Raw genomic sequence first — 21898 nt, 5'->3', positions numbered from 1 at the left:
AGTGAGGCATCTAGGATCCCCCATCTTGGTATCTCTCCCAATACAACTTTTGAGCTTTGCTCACTTAGAATCACCTTGGAATTCTTATTTAGTTGCTGACGAGTGTCTAACAAGTCTTTTAAGAAATTTTCATTTTCGGGAATTTTGGATAATGACTCGACAAAAGGAGTATTAATCGGGATACGCCTCACGTGCTTAATAAACTCCAAATGCTCTCTTTCCAGTGGACTAAGACCAGCTCGAGAAGGAAACGGTAGAGGCGGACGATATACTGGAGCGAAATCTGAATTCGTCTGTTCATACTGAGTCCACATCGTGAGCGTGGCGGGCTCAAGACGTGAGTCTGGTGTTTTAGCAACAATTTCGTTTTCGAACTTCGTCTTCTTTGGCTTTGGTCTGGATGGCTTTGGCTCCACTTATAGGGCTTCTACGAACTCAGAGGTGGCCTCTTCTTCAGTATCAATCATCATTACATGGGATTGAGCGTTCTTTTCGGGAAATTGTGAGGATAATTTGTTGCTCACCAAAGTAGTTAGTTGACCAATTTGGACTTCGAGATTATGGATTAATGCTTGATGATTTCTTAATGAAGCTTGCTGGTCAATCATCATTTTTTGTTGTTCTTTCATCATTTTCATGTGTTCCTTTAGCACTGCATCGGTGTCATCATGCCTTTTCTCTGAAGCTTCCATAAATTCGGTCAAAATGTTTTCCAAGTCTACTTTCTTCTCGGCTGGTGGTTGCTCTTTTTGGTAGAAGCCTTGGCCTGTGTGCTTATATTTTTCTTCTTTTTGCCTCTTGTACTCATCATAAGGTAGCCACTCTTTCTTTGGTTTTCTCCAGTCTTCATCATACTTGTCCCCACTTGAGTAGCTAACTTGAGCCTTCTTGTTCCCATATTCATCCAAATGGCAGTTTTTAGTCAAGTGTGGCCCACTGCATCGTTCACAACCAACTCTAATTGCATGAATTGATTGGTCCATTTAGGTCAACCTTCGGTCCATATTATTTAGCATTGCCATCATAGCAGCCATTTCTTTAGAATGTGCACTCCTAACTCCTTTTACGCCTTCATTCCTTGGATTGTGGTACTCACGAGAATGCTTTGCAAATTCTTCAACTAATTCCTTGACTTCGCCCGGATTTTTCTTTGTAAGTGGTCGTTGAGAATCAAGGAGTTGCCGTGTCATTACATTGACCTCATCATAGAATATAAATACTTCTTGTTGAATGTTAAGGTCATGTTGAGGACAATTCCTTAACAACCCCTTGTAGCGCTCCCATGCCTCGTAAAGTGATTCCCCCGGGTTTTGCTCAAAATTGGCTATTGCCTTCTTGAGTTTGTCTAAAAATTGTTCGGGCATCTGAGCCCAAGTAGTGATTGTACCCGGTGGTAGTGCTTTTAACCAGTCCTTAGCAGCCCCTTAGAAGTAATGGGAAGCATCCTTAACAAGACAATATCTCTATTCACATTCGGGACATTGAAATAATCTGCAATGTCATTGGCCTCATCTAAATGCTTAAAAGCATCCTCATGATTCCATAAAATGGAATATCCTTAAGTGCAGTGAGGATGTCCTTTCAGCTCGAATGTGGCAGTGGCAGGAATGGCAGGTTGTACTAAACTCGGACCAACATCGTCTCTAATTCTCTTTCTGTAAGCTCCCATGGACATTTCTTCAATATTCGCCATCTCTTTATTGGCTCATTCTTGGGTTCACTTATATAAAGTCCAAACTCGGCTTCGGATTCATATTCGGATTCGTTCGGGATAGGTATTTAATCTAAGTCTTCAACCTTGTTCTTGTCCTTTGAAGATGAACTCGATTCTTCCGTTTTCTTTCCCGACTTCTTTGAGAACACTGACTTGAGTTCTTGTAAGGGCGTCTTCTTTGGTGTTTGATCTTCTTTCTTTTTGTTAAGGTCAGACTCTGGATCTTCAAGTGGTGGCACCAAAGGTGTGTTGGAACCTCTGGTCATGAACTCCTGCAAAATAAAAAAATAAAAACGTAACACTGAACTAAATTAGAAAGACACCCTAAAAACAAAGAAAACTAGGAATCACAGGATTCACGCCGTGAGCCTATAAAGCTCACATCATGAGTTCTGTAATGCAGAAAAAAATGAAACTGAAAAATAACTTTTTGCAGGTTTTACCCCACAAAAAGGATCGATTAATTTAGAGAAAAATAAATCAGTAATTAACTAAGTCGTTCCCCGGCAACGGCGCCAAAAATTTGATGCGTGCAAATAGCTACACCTAATTAACCTAACTTCCTTACTAACTACATTGCACCTAGGCAGTGTACCTAGTCAAATTTATAGAATAATTGGGTAAGTCGGGTGTCGATCACAGGGAACGATGTTGACTAATTAATTTATCTACTACTAAATTAACCTAATTACTAACAAAGGAAGGGTTTTATCTAATTTTGTAAGTTTAGATGGACTTAATTCTTTAACACAAATTCAATCAATAAACAAACACTTCTGTTAGTTCGAATCCGCTTTCACTCAATGGATTATAAATTAGCTATGACAATTACTGTTGGTTACGAATTAAGTTATTATTAGCAATTTAGTTTTAAATCTACTAACATAAATCAATTCATGTAAATCTATGTATGGTAACACAATAGTTAACACAGAATCAATTATTAGATGAATTTGGAGCCATGTAAGATTGATTTGATAAAACATAATTACAGTCATAATTTGAGTTCTCTAGCACAGCCTAATTTAATAATTAATTGCTTAACTAAGATTGGATTAATCCTAGCTCCAATAATTTAATATTCACTAAATTACCAGTTATTCTAATTCATGCAATTTGATGGTCATCAACTACACAGAATAAGATATCAAAGCAATCAACTAATAAAACAAACATGCTAGGTAAAATCAATCCAACACAAGTCTTAACCAACTAGCACATCAAAGATAAAGTAATTACTCCATGAGTTCCAGCTTCATCTAGCTAATAGAAGCAACTAGATTTAGCTGGACATCCTAGCAAGTAAGCAAATAACATCCATAATAAAAAACATAATAAAAGTTACCAAACTATGGATCAAACTATTAACTTCTTCTCCCTTGGTGTTGAAAGCCAATTTCAAAACTTCTTTTCCTCTGGAAATCGTCTCTAGGAACCCCTCTAAGCCAGCCAAAAGTTCCCAATTCATAATGGCAAAGAGTTTATATAGTTTCTGATTTTTTCCCAGTTCACGTCGTGAGCCGATAAGTCTCATGTCGTGAATATGATATAAGCGTATTCGGCAAGGACTCTTCTTCCATCCGGTGCATATCTTCTAGAATTCTCTACTCACGTCGTGAGTCATGAACTATTCACATCGTGAGTATGTCATTTGCTGAATTTTCCATTCTTCTTTCGTTCAAGCCTACAAAATTCCATGTTTTGTCAATTTCAGTCCCTATCTTCGAAAATGCTTCTATTTGGCTGCAAAATATAATTTAACCTTATAAGTACCATTATTCTATTCAGATAACCAAAATATATGTAAAATGTACTTAAATATTGCCTACAAATATGTATAAATATAGCAACATCATGCACCTCAAATCTTCTAAAAGGACAACTCCTTTGGTCTTAGAGTTGCTTTTGATCATTAAGTCCAAGAAAAGGGACTAAAAACTCATACAAGTCAAGATCAAAGCTTTATACTTTCTGTAGCTTCCCAAAGAGGCAAAGTTCTCATATCTACAAGCTTGCTTCCACTCCAAGGCTCCTCAATGAATCATCTTTCTTCCTTCAACACACCTAGAACACACACTTAAGCTGAAAACTCACACTAACGTCTCAAGGAGAGTAGAGGCAGAAAAGGTGAGGGAAATGAGGCTATAAGGAAGATTATATAGGGGCTTAACCCTAAAATTTAGGGTTTCCACACCTGGTGAGTATGCCTCGTGTATGTTGTTGTAAGCTAAGTGTACGCACGTACGCATGGCGTACTCCCATTTCCCCAAAATTACAATTTTGTCACTAGGGCTTCCAATGGGCACTTCCTTCTATTTAGGGACCAAAACGCGATATAAAAAGATTATAGGGTTGAATTTAGAAGTCACTGAACACCGAGATGTTACATAATGATTTATTTGTCATGAAATTTTGAGCTATTCTTTAAAATTACCTTTTATTAGGATATTGGATATTGGAATTTACTATTTCCTAACATAATAGTTATGCATGCAGACTGTTGATAACAAAAACCAATATTTAGAGCTTAATCTTTTGAGGTTAGGTGTTGTGAATACCATGTTTACTACAATTTTAGGCCTTTTGACATTAAAACGCTCATACACCCATTTGTGTAACACCTCAAATTTCAAACCAAAATTCTCATTTTTAATTTTATCAAAATAAAGTTGCACAAACCAAGTCATCAATAACATAAGTGTCTTAAAACAAACATCATCCCAACATATCAGAGTATCTTAAATTGTCCCGGTAACAAATCTCTAAATGGGTGTGTATAATCAGACCTTCGCCTTCCCACAATCCTCAGAAGTACCTGAAACACATAAATCAACAATTGTAAGCATGAATCTTAGTGATTTCTCCGAAATACCACCTACAACACATCATAAAATAAATAGTTATGGGCTATCAGCAACCCTAGAGACTATCAACAGTCGTAGCGGGCAACAAAACGCCCTATGGGTTATCAGCAACCCTGGAGACTATCCGCAGTCTCAGTCACACATACACAATCTAATGTAAGATATCAGTTAGACCCAATTGGTCACAAGAAATACAACTATTCTACCACACACATACGAATAAGTGAGGAAACTCACCTGATACTGATGACATAAATCTCTCAACCGAACTGTCGGAACTAGACTCCGCCTAATCGATAAAATAATTAACCCTGATTAATAATTATGGTCCATAACTCAAATCTCGAGTCCAAATCCTATATTTAAGTCCCTTAAGGGCAAAAGACCATTTTTCCCTTCCCATTGTAAAAACCCTAATTCTTGACCAAAGGTCAAAAGTCAACGAAAGTCAACTGCACAACGCGTACGTTGAGCGTACTCTCTCTTACGCGGGGCATACAACGCGATCAACGACCCATTAGGGGTGGGATAGGCTACGTGGGGCATAACCAGGAGTACGCTTGGTATACTCTGCATGATCCAACTTCATCAACTTTCATGTCTTAATCCGTTAAGACACATATCACAATTTCAAATATGGCCATCCTAGGGTGTCTTAACCTATAAAGTCATCGACTTTTAGCCTTTGCATGGTTAGAAAGGACCCAATGCAACATACGTTAACTCCCATCATACTCTAAGTCACTTTACTCATGCATGGGCCAAAGGAAATGATCAAGCAACCATTTTTATGAATCTACAAAGCCTGAAATACATGAAAGGACAACTAGCATTCTATGGAGTGCCCTAAACTCATAAAGGTCCAAACTTTGGGACAAAAAACCTCAAAAACTCAACCATGGAGATCAAAACGGAAACTCATCAAGGTATAAACTTTATACATGAAAAAGATGCACAATGAGGAGTAGTTTATGGATCGACAAGCTTGCAAGCAACACCTCCTTCTTCTCTAGCCTCCTTCTTCAACAAATATGCACCAAAACCTATTAATAAGCTCTCAAACTCTCACAAACAAGCTTAGACTCGAGATTAGGGTTTTTGAGGGAATGGTGGTTGATAAGAAATATCCAAGGGAGGCATAAGTTGGTTCAAATAGGGAGAAACCCTTAAAAATTAGGGTTTAGGGACTGGGCTAGCATACCCGGCGTACCACACGTATGCCCAACATACTATCAGGGCTTCTGTGATCCTAAATCTCATGAGTACGCTGCAAGTACCCTCATGTACGCCCAACGTACGAGCTAATATGCGAAACTTTTACCACAAGGGACCAATTATGCAACTTTGATAAAGTTAAGGGCTAAAAATGATAATACATGATAATCGGATGTTACAATTCTCCCCTATTAAAATCAAACTTCTCTCTCGTATTCGTCGTCAGGAAACAAATCAGGATAGTGCTCACGCTCTCAGACTTGGGTTCCCACGTCCACTCCAAGCCTTTCTGGTGTTTCCACTAAACTTTGACCAAGTTCACTACCTTGTTCCTCAAGGTCTTCACTCTCCGATCCAGAATTGCCACTGGATTCTCAACATAATTCATGAGATCATTGACCTGAATGTCCTCAAAAGGGACCATAGCTCTCTCTTCAGCTATACACTTCCTCAACTGGGAGACGTGGAAGGTATCATGAATCTACCTCAACTCCTCCGGCAGCTCCAACCAGTAAGTCACCTTCCCCACCTGGGCCAACACTCTAAATGGGTCGATAAACCTAGGGCATCACTTGCCTTGCTTCCTGAAGCGAATAAAACACTTCTAGGGTGACACCTTCAGAAGCACCAAATCCCCCACCTGGAACTCTAACTCAGAGTGTTGCCGATCCGCATAACTCTTCTAGCGGCTCTAGGTGTCAGCAATCTCTGTCTAACTTGCTATATAAGCTCGGTCATCTTGAGCACTGCCTTTGTGATCGCCATAACCCTCTATCCAACCTCGCCCCAACAAATAGGAGTCCAACATCTCCTCCCAAACAGAAGCTCAAAGGGGGGGGGCATGCTAATATTGGCATAATTGATGTTGTTATAAGAAAACTCAGCCAACAGGAGATATGTATCCCAGCTACCACCAAATTCAATGATACAAGCACGCAGCATATCCTCGAGTGTAGGAATAGTCCACTTGCTCTGTCTGTCCGCCTGAGGATGGTATGTAGTACCGAAGTGTAGCTGGGTACTCAACTCCTCGTGAAACCTCTTACAGAACCTGGAAGTAAAACGAACATCCAGGTCTAACACAGTTGAAGTCAGCACCCCATGCCGAGCCACCACCTCTCTAACATAAATCTCAGCCAGTTTCTCTACAAAAGAGCTCTCGTTGATGGCTAGAAAGTGAGCACTCTTCGTCAAACGATTCATTATCACCCAGATAGCATCAACACCCCTCACAATCCTCGAAAATTTTCGTAGTGATCTGCTCCCACTTCCATAGAGGAATCTTTAAAGGCTACAAAATTTCATGAGGGCGCTGGTGCTCGGACTTGACCTTTCGTTAGGTCAAAAATCGCTCCACAATCCAAGCCATATCTCTCTTCATACATGGTCACCAGTAACTACGCTTCAGATTGAGATACATCTTGGTAGACCCTGGATGAATAGAAAACCTCGACTTATGGGCCTCCTCCATCAATATTCGTTGGGACCCACCTGCATAAGGTACGCAAACCCGCCCATAAAGATTCAGAAGCCCTCGGTTGCCGATATCAAAGGCTGAAATTTGGTCGATCACCCGCTCACTTTTCTGATTTTTTTCCTTTATTGCCTCTGACTATGCTTATTTGACAATCTGTAAGACTGGGATCATCACAGTCATCCTCATACACACACATCCCAAATTGGGGCACTAACCGCCCTCCGACTAAATGTGTCGGCCACCACATTGGCCTTGTCCGGATGATACAAAATCTCACAGTCATAATCTTTCACTACATCGAACCACCTCATCTTCCTCATGTTCAGGTTAGGTTGATCCATAAGATATCTCAGGCTATTATTGTCAGTGTAGATGGTACACTGAACACCATAAAGATAGTGGCGCCAAATGTAACGGCAAAAACCACCGCCCCTAACTCCAAATCATGAGTAGGATACTTCGCTTCGTGAGGCTTCAGCTGCCTCAAAGCATATGCAATTACATTCCCCATCTGCATCAACACAGCACCCAACCCTGCAATGGATGCATCACATTAGACCACGAGATCCTCAACTCCCTCAGGGAAGACAAGTACCGGTGCCTGACATAGTCACTTTCGAAGAGACTCGAATGACACCTGCTGCTCAGGCCCCCAACTGAACACAAAATCCTTCCTTGTCAACCTAGTGAGAGTAACAGCAATCTTGGAGAAGTCTCTAATGAATCTCCGATAATATCTCGCCAAACCGAGGAAGCTCCAAATCTCAGATGGAGATCTCGGCACTTCCCACTACATCACCACCTCTATCTTGGCTAGGTCGACCAAGATATCATTCTAGTTGAAAAGGTGTCCCAGAAACTGAACCTCGCACAACCAGAAGTCACACTTTGAGAGCTTGGCGTACAGCCTCTCCATCCTCAAAACTCCAAGTATATCGCATAAATACTTCTCGTGTTGCTCTCTGGTCTTCGAATAGACCAAAATGTCTTTGGTAAAGATGATCACCGATCGATCCAACATGGGCCTACACACCCAGTTCATGAGATCCATGAACATCGTTGGTGTATTGGTGAGCCCAAAAGGCATCACCACAAACTCGTAATGCCCATAGCGAGTTCGGAAGGCCATCTTCTGAATATCCTCCTCTTGCACCCTCATTTGATGGTAGTCGGACCTCAAATCGATCTTCGAAAACCAAGATGCCCCCTGAAGCTGGTCGAAGAGATCATCAATCATCAACAATGGATAACGGTTTTCCACCGTCCGCTTGTTCAACTCCCGGTAATTGATGCACATCCGGTGTGAACCATCCTTCTTTCTGACAAAAAGGATCGATGCTCCCCAAGGAGAATTGCTCGGCCGAATAAACCTTTTTCCTAATAGCTCCTGCACTTGAGAGGATAACTGATGCATTTCAAGAGGTGCAAGACGGTACGGTGCCTTGGAAATCAGCGCCGCACCCGGAATCAAATCGATCCGAAACTCCACTTGCCTCGCAGGAGGCACACCCGGTAACTTCTAGGGAAAAACATCAAGAAAATCGCATACCACAGGAACATCAGAAATGGAAGTTGATCCCTTCCCCCGAACCTGAGTATCCACTACATATGTCAGATAACCCATACAACCATGCTACAAACTCTGTCTCGCCCTGGCGGCAGAACAGAAGGCTGATCCTGACCTAGTACCCTCACCGTAGATAGTTAGCACTCCCTCACTAGGGTCTCGAACCTTCACCATCTGACGCTCATAGTTAATCAGAGCTCCAAACTAGCTCAACCAATCCATACCCACGATCACACAAACATCTCCCATCGGAATAGGAATAAGATCTATCGGATAACCAACACCGAGGATCTCTAACACACAACCCCGGTAGATATCAGTAGCGAAGACCGGACACTCATCGGTAATAAAGACTCTCAAGGTCCTGCTCAGAGTCTCTCACGTAATACTAAAACCACGACAAAAAGATGATGACACAAAAAATCGACTCACACCCGAGACAAACAGCACAAGCACAGGTATGGAATTCATAAGAAAGTTACCTACACAATCAATAATATAAGCAACTTAAATAAATCAGTCGAATAATAAAGAACACATAATATCCATGACGTCTGGAGATGCTCGGGCCTCCTCTGCTGTCAACTGAAATGCTCTCCCTTGAGCCCTCGGCGCCTCGACTTTCCTCTCCCGACCATCAGTAATACGTAGGGTCGTGGGGTCCAAAGTCTGAACTGCCCTAGATACAAGTTAAGGACACTCGGCCTCATATGTCATGTCTGGTTGCAATTGAAGTAAACCCGAATTTCTTTGGGGCAATCTCTGGCCAGATGCCCCTCCTTGCCACACATGTAGCAAGTCGTTCCTAGCCGACGGGGTCCCTCATGTCCGTCGGAAAGTGCGGCCCTTCTGGCTTCCAGTTCTTAGGTTAGCGGACTTGGGCCGGTTAGTTGTTGGCTGTGACTATACTAGCCTCCTATCTCTTACCTGGGTCTCCCTCTACTCCCTAGCCTAGGTCTCCAGCTCAATCTTTGTCCTCCTTGAATTGGTTTGCAGCTCAACCAATGTCCGATATGAAGTTTTCTCCACAAAGTCACGGATATCCCTCCTCAGAATACTCAAATACTGACTCATATGTTCCTGCTCAGTAGACACGTGCTCAGGGCAGAACAAGGCCCTCTCATGAAACATCTAAGTGATCTCAGTCGTCGTCTCTGTCTTCTGCTTGAGAGATAGGAACTCCTGGGCCAACCTCTCTTTCTCTCAACCACTGGAACAAACTCATCTCTGAACATATCAGTAAACCTCTCCCAGGTCACCACATAATGCTCTGCTATAATATCATCAGTTGCCAAAAACTTCCACCAATCCATCCCTCCCAAGAAAAGTAGGTTCAATGTAAAACGAACCCTCAGATTCTCCGGACAGGAACAAGTGTAAAAACATCCCTCAACATCAGAGATCCATCTCATAGCAACAATCGGATCTTGGCTCCCATGAAATGCGGGTGGCTTTGTGTTGTTGAATTTTGGTACCACAACGAATCACTCCCATGCGGTCTCATATCATCAACAGTTGTAGTGCCTGCGACAGCAGAAGCCTTAGTGATGACGACATAGCGCTCATCAAAAGTCTAAATCAGCGTGGTCTTGAAAGACCCAAATATCTCGGGGATAGCCCCTTTGATTTCTATGACCACCTCAACGGCAACAATCTTATGAATCTCATCATTCTTGACACTCGGCCTCTCGGGGTCACTAGAGCCTAAACCTCGGGTAACCACCATACTGAAACACACGAGAAAAACCATCAGAAATTAGGCTAAAGCGCATACACCAACACCCACACACTCCTACAAGCTCCTTAGTTCCTTAAGATTCCTTCTTGAGTCGCGTATGGATCCGATGTTTTTAGTAGTACGGTCCCAATACTACCTTCCACACCAACTCGTATTTGTCTCAAGTCGTCCTCTCGAGACCCTGAGTCACAAGGACTCTATTTCCTCATATCAGCTATAGATCCTCCCTGCTGGTTCCTTAGAACCATGACTAAGCATCTAGACACTAACTCTAGACTACTCCCCAGCACTGCTCTGCCTCATAAGACCTCTGTTGTCCTCGCCATTTGTTGCGTGCATGCCAATTGTACACAATACGAGACTCGATAGACATTCAAATAAATGATTCTACCTCAAATCTGCAATCAAACAAGGAACAGGAAGTAATGCTAAAGAGGCATTCTAAGGCTAAAAAATCCTAACTATGTACAATTATATAGCATACGCTAAACAATTAGCAATGACAGATTCAATATCATAATAATGAACTCCTAGGCTAAAGGCATCACAAATCAGGCAACACTATCACACCATTCTTACATGATCCTTAGCCTACCACTAGCTAACATGCAATTCTATCAGCTCATAAAATATTAGCTCTACACTACTCATATTATAAATTGAAGTATTCTGGGACACTACCGCTCGAGCTCTAGTTGATTGTACACACTGCTTCACTAGGTTTTCCTCCTGTAAAAATCTTCATTTCTTTGATAACTTTTTTTAATAAAAATATTCAAATCCTTATTTTGAGTTTGGATTTACCATGAGGTTAATCCAAATCCCTCAAACTAGGGCTCTGATTCCAAATTGTAACATCTCAAATTTTAAACCAATTTTTTCATTTTTAATTTTACCAAAATAAAGTTGCACAAACAAAGTCATCAAAAAATAAAGTTCCTAAAACAAACATCATCACAAAATATCAGAGTATCTCAAACTGTCACAGTAACAAATCTCTCAACGAGTGTGTACAATCAGACCTTCGTCTTCCCGCGGTCCTCAGAAGTACCTGAAACACATAAATCAACAACTGTAAGTATGAATCTTAGTGAGTTCCCTAAAATACCACCTACAACACAGCATAAAATGAACAACTATGAGTTATCAGCAACCCCGGGGACTATCGGTAGTCCCAGCGGGCAACATCACGCCCTATGGGTTATCAGCAACCCTAGAGACTATACGCAGTCACAGTCACACATACACACTCTAATGTAAGATATCAGTTAGACCCATCTGGTCACCACAAATACAACTATTCCACCACACATGTAAGAATAAGTGAGGAAACTCACCTAATATTGACAACAACTAAATCTCTCACCCGAATTGTCAGAACTAGACTCCTTTTAATAAACAAAATAATTAACCCTAATTAATAATTATGGTCCATAACTTAACTCGCGAGTCTAAATCCCACAATTAGGTCCCTGAAGGGCAAAAAGACCATTTTGCCTTCCTAAGCTCCAATACCTTAATTCTTGACCAAAGGTTAAAAGTCAACGAAATTCAACTGCCTAGCACGTACGCTAGGCGTACTCTCTCTTACGCAAGGCGTACAACTCGATCAACGGCCCATCGAGGAGGGGGCTGGCTACGCGGTGTATAGCCAAGAGTACGCCCGACGTACTCTTCCTGATCCAACTTCATCATCTTTCATGTCATAATCCATTAAGAAACCTATCTTAATTTCAAATCTGACCATCCTAGGGTGTCTTAACCCATAAAGTCATTGACTTTAAGCCTTTGCATGACTAGAAAGGACCCAATGCAACAAAATTTAGCTTCCATCACACTCTAAGTCACTTTACTCATGCATGGGCCAAACAAAATGATCAAGTGTAACATCCATAAAATTCATGAAAATTTTAAATTTTAAAACAACCTACAAAACACCATTGTTTACAATTTAGTTTTCAAAACATGTTTAATATCAGAGTTTTCCCAAAATCATTAATCAAAACACGAGGAGGTGCACGATCATGCCTTCGTATTCCCGCGCTCATCTGAGGTACCTGAAACACAACCTAAAACTGTAAGCCAATGCTTAGTAAGCTTTCCCCTAAAGAACCAGCACATACAAACATGTAATAGTAACAAACAACATTCATAATAAGCCTTCAGCATGACTGGACTGCCTTGTAGGGCCTACAGCCTATCCAGACTGCTCTTCGGGCCTTCAACCTGACTGGACCGCCTCGCAGGGCCTACAGTCTATCCAGTCTGCCTCGGGTGTCTTGGCCTTTAGCACAAAGCCTCAACCCAACCAATCATGATATGTCGACATAAAAATAACTAAAAACATTTAACCAGACATCAAACAAACATGCAGATTCACAGATCACAACCGCATGCTAACACTCTATCTACCAGGGTACAGATTTAACAGTTCACTACAGTACACGGTCATACAATAAACCAGGATAGCAGTCCAAAAGGTCGACCTTGGTGCCTTTGGCCTAAAAGTACAGTGAGGAAAACTCACCTCGCAGCTAAACATAACTGATGAGGCCCAAATCCTTATATCCACCAAGTGACCAATTCCATCAAACTCCCAAAATACCAAAAATGCCCTCAAAGTCAAACTTGGTCAAACTCAAAGTCAACTGGTCAAAACCACTAAACCAACTGAGTCAACATAGCCGAGTCAACTCAACCGAGTCAACTTAACAAGGGCTGACTAATGCGAGTACACGGGGCGTAACCCAGAGGTACACTAATCATACACGAAGCCTCGCATTGACCAGCTTACGGGGTGGCTGACCGATTACGTGGGGCGTACTCCCACCTACATGGGGCGTAACCTCACAAACTTCAAAACTCCATTGATTGCTTAATAGCTTAAGCACTCAAGCCCATACTTCAGATCTATGGTGCAAATGCACCCTAGAGTCATAAAATCTCCAACTTTATGACTTTACACGTCCAAAAGTCCTTAACACAAGGTCTTAATCTATTAAGACCTTCTACAAGATGTACATGGCAATTCTAGCCATTGGGACCTCATTTTTATGGCTTAGGACCCTTCTTAGGGCCTGGAAGGACAAATCAAAACTACAATAACCAAACATGTACAAAATGGGACCTTTGGCACAAGCAAATCAACATAAAACTCCCAAAAATGGGATCTAGCAACCAACACATCAACGTATAGACTTTATACCTTTTGGAGCTTCACAAGAGGGAAAATATCCCAGATCCACAAGCTTGCTTCCACTTCAAGGCTTCTTGATGCAACTTCTTCTTCTTTTAACACACCAAAAAAGACACTCTTAAGCTCAAAACACACACTAAGGGGCTAGGGTTTTGCAAAAATGTCTCAAAGGATGTGGAGGCTGAAAAGATGGAGAGAAATGAGCCATAAGGATGCATAAATATCCCCAAACCCTAAAATTTAGGGTTTCCTCCTGATATTAGTATGCCTAACGTACATAAGTGTACGCCCAACGTACTAGGGCGTGCCCTAGTACGCTCAGCGTACCCTCATGTACACTTAGCGTACTCCTCATGCCCAAAATTACAATATTGTCACTAGGGCTTCAAGGCACTTTCTCTTGGACTTAGGGACCAAAATGTCATATAATAAAATTAGATGGATGAATTTAGAAATACCTAAACATCAGGATGTTACAATTTAACCATTTTTTATGAATCTACAAGGCCTAAAATGCATGAGAGGACAACTAATATTCTCTGGAGTGCCCCAAACTCATAAAGGTCCAAACTTTGGGGAAAAAAGCTCATAAAACTCAACCATGGAGATCAAAAAGGAAACTCATCAAGGTATAAACTTTATACCTGAAAAAGATGCACAATGAGGAGTAGTTTCTAGATCTACAAGTTTGCAAGCAACACCTCCTTCTTCTCTATCCTCCTTCTTTAACAAATATCCACCAAAACCACTTAATAAGCTCTCAAACTCTCAGAAACAAGCTTAAATTCGAGATTAGGGTTTTTGAGGGAACAGTGGCTGATAAGAAATGTCCACGGGAGGTATAAGGTGGTTTAAGTAGGGAGCAACCCTTAAAAATTAGGGTTTAGGGACTAGGCTAGTACGCCCGACGTACTACACGTACTACCAACGTACTAGCAGGCTTCTGCGATTTTGAATCTCACGAGTATGCTGCGTGTACCCTCATGTACGCCCAACATACATGCTAATACACAAAACTTTGACCACAAGGAACCAATTATGCAACTTTGATAAAGTTAAGGGCTAAAAATTATAATACCCGACAATCGGATGTTACAATTTGTTTCTTTTGATAGCTCATATTGATGCTTGAAATTGTATTTGAAGTTGAGTTTTTAATATCATGCATAATGTTACAATTACCTTTTATTTTACACTAACAGGTAAATTACTTCATAGCGAAGATTGCCTTTATCGATCTTATGCCCATTAGGTATTTGACGTAATACCCAAGTGAATAACATTAATCTAATTCATGTTTTTCATTAGTAAGTTGATCTATCATAATAATTTTGTTAGACAAGGTATGCCTTTATCTGACTTCCTTAAATAAAAAGTTTAGTCAGCATCAAAGTATAAAGAAATCATTATTTGATTAGCAAATTAACAAAATTTTTATGGCTTTGTCAAATTTGTAGCTTAGCAATTTGTTTTAAACATTAAATCTAACAATTGTTTGAAACTTTAAAAATGATATTATCTTTTATTCTTTTTGTCTAATATTTTTATTGAATTCTCACTTTGCATGTTTAAAATTTTGTAAAATGAATTAAGAGAAAAAAAATTATATCAAACTTACTGGACATCATTAAACATTAAAAAAATACCATAACAAAGTCTTTTCTCTCTCACGATTAATGATCATGAATTGTAAGTTTTTTCTTTTTCTTTTTCATATGAATTTTGATAATTTGACATAAGAAGGGCCTACTTTTCTTTGTTTCCCCTAGGACTATTGGTTTAGAATGACCATATGTTTGTGGCTTTATGTGTGTCCAACAGTGTGGTATGAGTGGTTGTAGGTATGCATCGTGTTTGTGTGATTAGTAAAAAATGTAAGTAAGTTGCTATAATAGGTGGGAATTAAAGTACTAATGTTTTGTAAGTGGTTGCGTATTTGGCATGTGGCTTTTATTTGTTCTGAATCATATCTCATCTAATCAAGGTTCTGACATAGGCACAAATTTTGGTGAACACAATGTTGTCATATTGAATAATGCCCTTTAGGCTTCATGCACATTGTTATTCATTCCTATTTAATATTTCTTTGAATCATCTACTTATTTCTCATTTCACGCGAATCCTAGAGGTTTGGATCTTGATTTAGGGTTCGATGGGAATTTGGAAGTTTAATTTTCGGCAACACACTTTCAATTAATTCTATTATTAGAACATTACATACACACAACCACATATACAAAGATACTCTGATCCTTTAATGTTCTTAGTGCAAGAAATATTGATGTACTTTTCTTAATTCATTAATTATAGAACCATTCTTTCATTTGTTTTCCATTATTGCGAGAAATAGCAATTGTACTTTCATTTCTTTGACATTTTACAGTTCAACAGTGTAACTGAAGGATGTCATTATGTACACATTAATAAAAATACGTCGTTATTTATTGCATGTAGCTCTATATTTCATAACTGTTGTAGTTAGCCAAATGAATGAATGCATCTTTATGGAGAGAGTTTGTCTTGATTTAGGTTTGTGTTTAGGTTTTTGTTCTTCCAGTTGTCATTACTAATTTTATGCTATATATAAAACATGGGAATTAGGTTAGTGAAACAATTCCAAGAGCTTCAGCTTAGGCATCCTTGAACTCTCCTTTTAATTGATACAAATCTTACTATCCATTATCTCGCACAAGCACATGTTAAATGGTTATTGTTGTTTTGGGGATACTGATATCGGAGAGCATCATTAATAACTAGAGGCGTTACAAAAGAATTTTAGGATGACAAAAGCTTACTTTATTTATTAAAGATTGTTCGGTGAAATTAAATTTAGGTGCTGTTTGTTTTTTCGAAGCGAAAACAGTTGAAGTCTGCGGACCACATCTGCAACCTCTGTCCTCTGTAGTAGAAAAGGTGGACTAAACATCTGTACCCTGCAATAAAAAGTATGTTTTTTTTAACCTCTGCAGACTGTTGCAATAAATTGAAATTAACTATACAATAGTTAAAAATAAATCTAAATAAAAAATTTATTTAGTTTAATCATATGCAAATCAAATATAAAGATCATTATGATCATATGATTTTTAAATAGGTTTATATAAAAGAATTAAACATAATATTTGCTAAATAACAACAAATAAAATTGTTAATTTAGCTAAAAACATGTTCATTTTTGTTATAATTTTGAAGATGGTGATTATTTTTCCGGTTAACTTCAATAACTTTGGTATTTTAATGATTAACTTTATAATTTATTAATATTTTGTTATAGACAATATCATACAAAAAATATTTATATGAAATTTACCAAACGGTTTTGAAATTATATAAAATATACTTCAATTGTTTATAATATTCTTTAGATATTTTTAAAATAATAAATATATTGTTGAAAAAAATTAAAACAAATCTAAGTTGAATAATATAACTTAAAGTAAGTCAGAAGTGGTTTGAAGATGATGATCCAGTGTTGCGTCACGCAACACACGCGCAACAGTTTTTAAGTTAGAAGTCGTCCAAAAAACAAATAGCTGCAAAAGACCAAGTGTTACGTATGTGTTGCGCGGCAAAACAAAAAGTGGTGAGAAGTGGTTTTTTCTAAAAAAACAAACAACGGTGTATGTTTTGTTTATGGGAGTTATCGTTAAGGACATGGTTTTCCTTTTTTTTTTTATGTGAAGTTTTAATCTTAGTGAAACATAGAAACACGTCATTATACATCTAGCGCAATTCAAAGTTTGTGATTTAGATATTTTGCATTAAAGATTGTTAGTGGAATTATCATGAGGTTTTTAGACTTTTAAAAATTGATTCATGCATATAAGGTACAACATAGTTGAACCATCTTGCAAGTAAGAGTAAATTACTGAAATCGTCTCTTGTGGTTTGGTCAAAATTGCATGTTTGGTCCTTAACTTTTTTATTTTTCGCACTCGGATCGTCCATGTGGTTTGATTTTGTTGCGCTTTTCGTCCCTATGGTTTGGTAAAAATTGCATGTTTGGTCCTTAACTTTATGTATGTAAGAGACGAAAAATACAACAAAATCAAACCACAGGGACGAAAAACGTAACAAAATCAAACCACAGGGACGATCCGAGTGCAAAAAAAAAGTTAGAGACCAAACGTGCAATTTTGACCAAACCACAGGGACGATTTCAGTAATTTACTTTACAAGTAAATAATGCATATATTTTATGTGAATGAATCAATTTCTTAAATAAGAAAATTACATTCTTTTTTTAATGTTTGAAACCATCTACTAATTAGTTTTGAATTTATTTTTAAATTTTGAACTTCTTCACAATTTATATCCCGTGGTGAGTAAGGGATAAACTAATTTACAAAAAAGTATGACTTTTTTTGACAAATTTTGTCGACATGATAAACCTGTTACATAACTCTTTTTTTAACTTATAACAAATAGTTTGTACATTAAATAAAACCAACTAAAATTTACAAAATAAAAAAATAAAAATCTCAAAGTAATCGCATAAGTGAAAAAAATTTAAATATGAAACAAAATATGGCTAATATTTTATTTTAAAGATAATAAATTTATCCGGTGTATAAATTTAGATTTAATTTTTAAATAATACCATCCTTGTGTATTTTATTAATATTTGTCTCTAACTATATACACATATATAAAATATCTACATGCCATTTCTATTTAGATGCCACGTGTTTGACGTGGGTGGGACAACACATTGTTAAGATACAAAGAGTGAGATCACAAGATTGAATATAAATGAATGAACATAGTACAAGTTTCAATGAACGAAAAAACACAATAAATAAATTCAGTTAAATGAATTTAACACAAAACAATGGTGAGAGTTGAATGAATAACAACAGACACTACTACACAACGATGCAAATTCTCCAACACCCGATTTTAACACAACACCAAGACAAACAATAAAGAACTTGGGAAGAACTTGTTAAATCCTAAAACCCTAATCATGTGAAAATTAAATAAATAAAATTTTGAAAGAAAATGGTTTTTGTGGACACTAAAACGACACATGTCAATCTATGAACAATTTGAAATATAAAGTTGAGATTTAAAACGTACTGCTGCTTTCACTAGCAGAGATCGAAGGCCCTTCGGTTTTGATAAGATGAGAACCGTTTCGGTTACTGATGTCAAGCCCCTGGAACCGCCCAAGTGGATCCTGCTGCAATGTGTCCGAGAGGGCACTGCCATGGGTGGCGGCAAGTAGCGGGTGGTGGCGGTGGTTTGACATGTTTGACTGGTGGTATTTTTGTGGGTCGGGTTGGTTTTGGTTTGTGAAAAAGTTTGGTTGGTTATAAGGAACATGATGCATCCCTAGATTGTATCCGTCTGAACAGCTTGCAATTTCTCCGGTTGCAACTCTCAGCCTTTCCACTTCTTGCTTCAGTGCCTCATTCAAAGCTGTGTTTTAGAAATAATTCATAAAAATGGATTAATGGATCACTCAATCTGTTAAAATTTGGCTAAAGTTCAAAAGAAGTGATTGTCCACATTTATAGGAAAAGAAATAGTAAGAGAAAGTGTGGAGTGGGATTTTTGTTTATCAAAGGAGTCCAAGTTTTGGTTCCAAAGTGGTCCAATCAAATGTACTTTATTTGATTCTTTTTTTCTTTCTAATTTTGTTATGTGAGTCGGATTTGAAGGTATGAGTGTATTTAGGGATGACTTTAGAGATTAGTCTATGTGATTGTAATAATTTATCATAAATAAATTGGGGGTGGTTTAAGAGATTAGTATATATGATTATAACAATTTACCATATAGTAAATTTTTCTGTGATTACAAAGAAGGTATGAGTGTACGTGGGGGTGGCTATAGATTAGTCTATGTGATTGTAACCATTTACCATAAATAAATTGGGGATGGCTTGAGAGATTAGTATATTTGATTGTAACAATTTATCATATAGTGAATTTTTCTCTGATTACGAAATATCTACGTATATTCTTGTGTTTACTTTTCTTGTTGGGTGGTTTTTCCCAACATAAAGTGTGGTATTATTGCTTGGAAACTTACCATCACGTAACTGAGCTTGTTGTTCCATAGCCTGTAATCGGAGCTTAAGCTCCGTGTTTTCAGATGAAAGGCCGGTTGTATCTCTCTGTACAATGAAAAATATAAGTCCAAAAGTTAAAGTAAAACGCGTATCAAAAGAATTGACCTGAAACAGAGTTAACTGTGCTGAAAGGGTGGTTGCTTCCGTTTGTAGGGTCTGAACTTTTCTCTCAAGTTCAGATATATAGCGTGCTTTCCTCTCTTTTGATCGAGCAGCAGATTGTCGATTGGCTAAAATCCTGTATGCTACAAAGCATAAGATGATCTGACATTCTCAAACCCAACATATTAGCTCACTTTTTAATTACGATTACTCATAGATTATGATTTAAATTTGTTTGAAATCTTGTTTGTAATATTATGTTGTTCTTACAAGATTTCCTGGTTATTAGCAAAGTAAAGATTTAATACATGCACTTTCTCAATACAGTGAATCATGCTTTATGTTTCAAAAAGTTATGACATTAAAGTAGATCAAGTCCATTTACAAAAAAAAATATAAAAAAAAAAAGGCACATTAAATATAAATATCTTAAAGATCTTTATAATTCCTCAAGACTAATGAACAAAAAATTAAAATCAAGTACTAATACGAAATTAGAAAATTCGATTGTAATCTACAGTGATGGAATTTAAGTTTTTCTCTCTAAAGATTTGGAAATGATCTGATGAATAATTTTATAAAATTAAAGAATTTGCAGAAAAAAAAAAAAAAAAAAAAAACGAAAATTAAGATATAAAAAATGATACTTACCTCTTAGCTCGTTTAGGATCAATAGTCCATAATTCAGCAAGCTTATCAGGAGCCATTGCTTTCTTAGCTTCAATACTTTCACTATAAAGACTGGAACTATCCATTGAATTGCTATGCCGATGTCGAGGTCTGGAACTGCTCTTTTCACCGTCACCATTGTTATCCTCCGAAGCTCCACCACCACCACCACCGGAATTGCTGATCCGACCGATGTCTGGACCTCCTCCACCGCTGCCGCCGCCACCGCCGTCAGTCAAGTTGGATCCGAGCTTCTCAATGTCCATATAAGTACAAAACAAATCGTCCTCAGATCCAAGCTCTTCGAAGCTTCCAGAGGGTGCATCGAAGGTGTCTGATACCAGATCTAGGTCGTCCGGTAGCCGGAAGTTGACCTCGGAGTGTGCTCGGCGGTGGTGAGATGCCCTGAACGGAAATGGAGCCGCATTCATTGGATTTGGATCGGGATTGGGAATGGGATTTGATGGATCTTGCATTGCGTAATGCGTATGATGTTCACTTGCTCTGACCAAAAAGGAAAAGGAGTGTGTGTTTAGTTATCTGTATTTATTAAAGGGAAAAACCGTATAACTGTTTTCTGGGTGCAATGTATGCATCTCGTGGACTATTTTGGGTCAAACCTATTGTTATCTGTTGAGTCTGCTTTGATTCGTTTTCAAACGGGTCGGGTTGGGTTTCTCGGATATTGATCCTTTTTTGTTATTATAAGTCGATAAATAATAAGAAACTAGAGGAAATCTGTGCATGTACGATAAGATATAATATTATAAAAAACCTTAAATTTGACAAAAAAATATGAGTTTTACCTTTTAGTAGATTTTTGGTTCGTTTATGTCGTAAACTTGTCATTATTTTTTTATCGGTTTTGTCTTTTTTACCTGCAAAATCAGGTTTTCAGGTTAACATGAAATATTATTTATGAAAAAGCCCTTAAGTTTACACATATTTTGTAAAAAAAACCCTTAAAATTATAAATCTTAATAATGGTCTGGAATATATTGTTAAGGATTCTCGAATTCGTATTCATGAACACGGAGTGATATCGCTTCCTATAAAGATTGAATTTAATAAAATCATTCATAGTAAGGTTAACATATTTCTATAGAGAGTTTGATCGTTTTCCTACCAAAACAAATTTGTCTAGCTATGGTATTGACATTCCTTATTCTTTATGTCTGGTTTGTAATAACTCTATAGGAGATATTTGACATGTGTTCACCGAGTGTGAAGTGACATCCCAAATTCGTCTGAAGATAAATCGTTGGTATGATATATACTTA

General features: G+C 38.2%; 1 protein-coding gene and 1 non-coding gene across 2 annotated transcripts; one reads left to right on the top strand and one right to left on the bottom strand.

Moving 5' to 3' along the window:
• The first annotated feature begins 1236 nt into the window (after positions 1 to 1236).
• Positions 1237 to 1343, top strand: LOC111885425 (small nucleolar RNA R71). The gene has a single exon (XR_002848097.1). It is a non-coding gene; the product is annotated as a small nucleolar RNA R71 (small nucleolar RNA).
• Positions 1344 to 18549: 17206 nt separating this feature from the next.
• Positions 18550 to 21197, bottom strand: LOC111885364 (transcription factor RF2b). The gene is made up of 4 exons (XM_023881625.3): positions 20601 to 21197; positions 19953 to 20085; positions 19808 to 19892; positions 18550 to 19192 (listed from the first exon to the last, which is right to left on the bottom strand). The coding sequence occupies exons 1-4, from the start codon at positions 21092 to 21094 to the stop codon at positions 18840 to 18842; spliced, it is 1065 nt and encodes a 354-aa protein (XP_023737393.1). The 5' UTR covers positions 21095 to 21197; the 3' UTR covers positions 18550 to 18839.
• Between the last annotated feature and the right edge of the window lie 701 nt (positions 21198 to 21898).

Source organism: Lactuca sativa, chromosome 9, assembly GCF_002870075.4.
Source record: "Lactuca sativa cultivar Salinas chromosome 9, Lsat_Salinas_v11, whole genome shotgun sequence".
NCBI classification, from domain to species: domain Eukaryota; kingdom Viridiplantae; phylum Streptophyta; class Magnoliopsida; order Asterales; family Asteraceae; genus Lactuca; species Lactuca sativa.
Note: the sequence above shows the minus strand (reverse complement) of the source record. Positions and strands in the feature narration are given on the sequence as shown.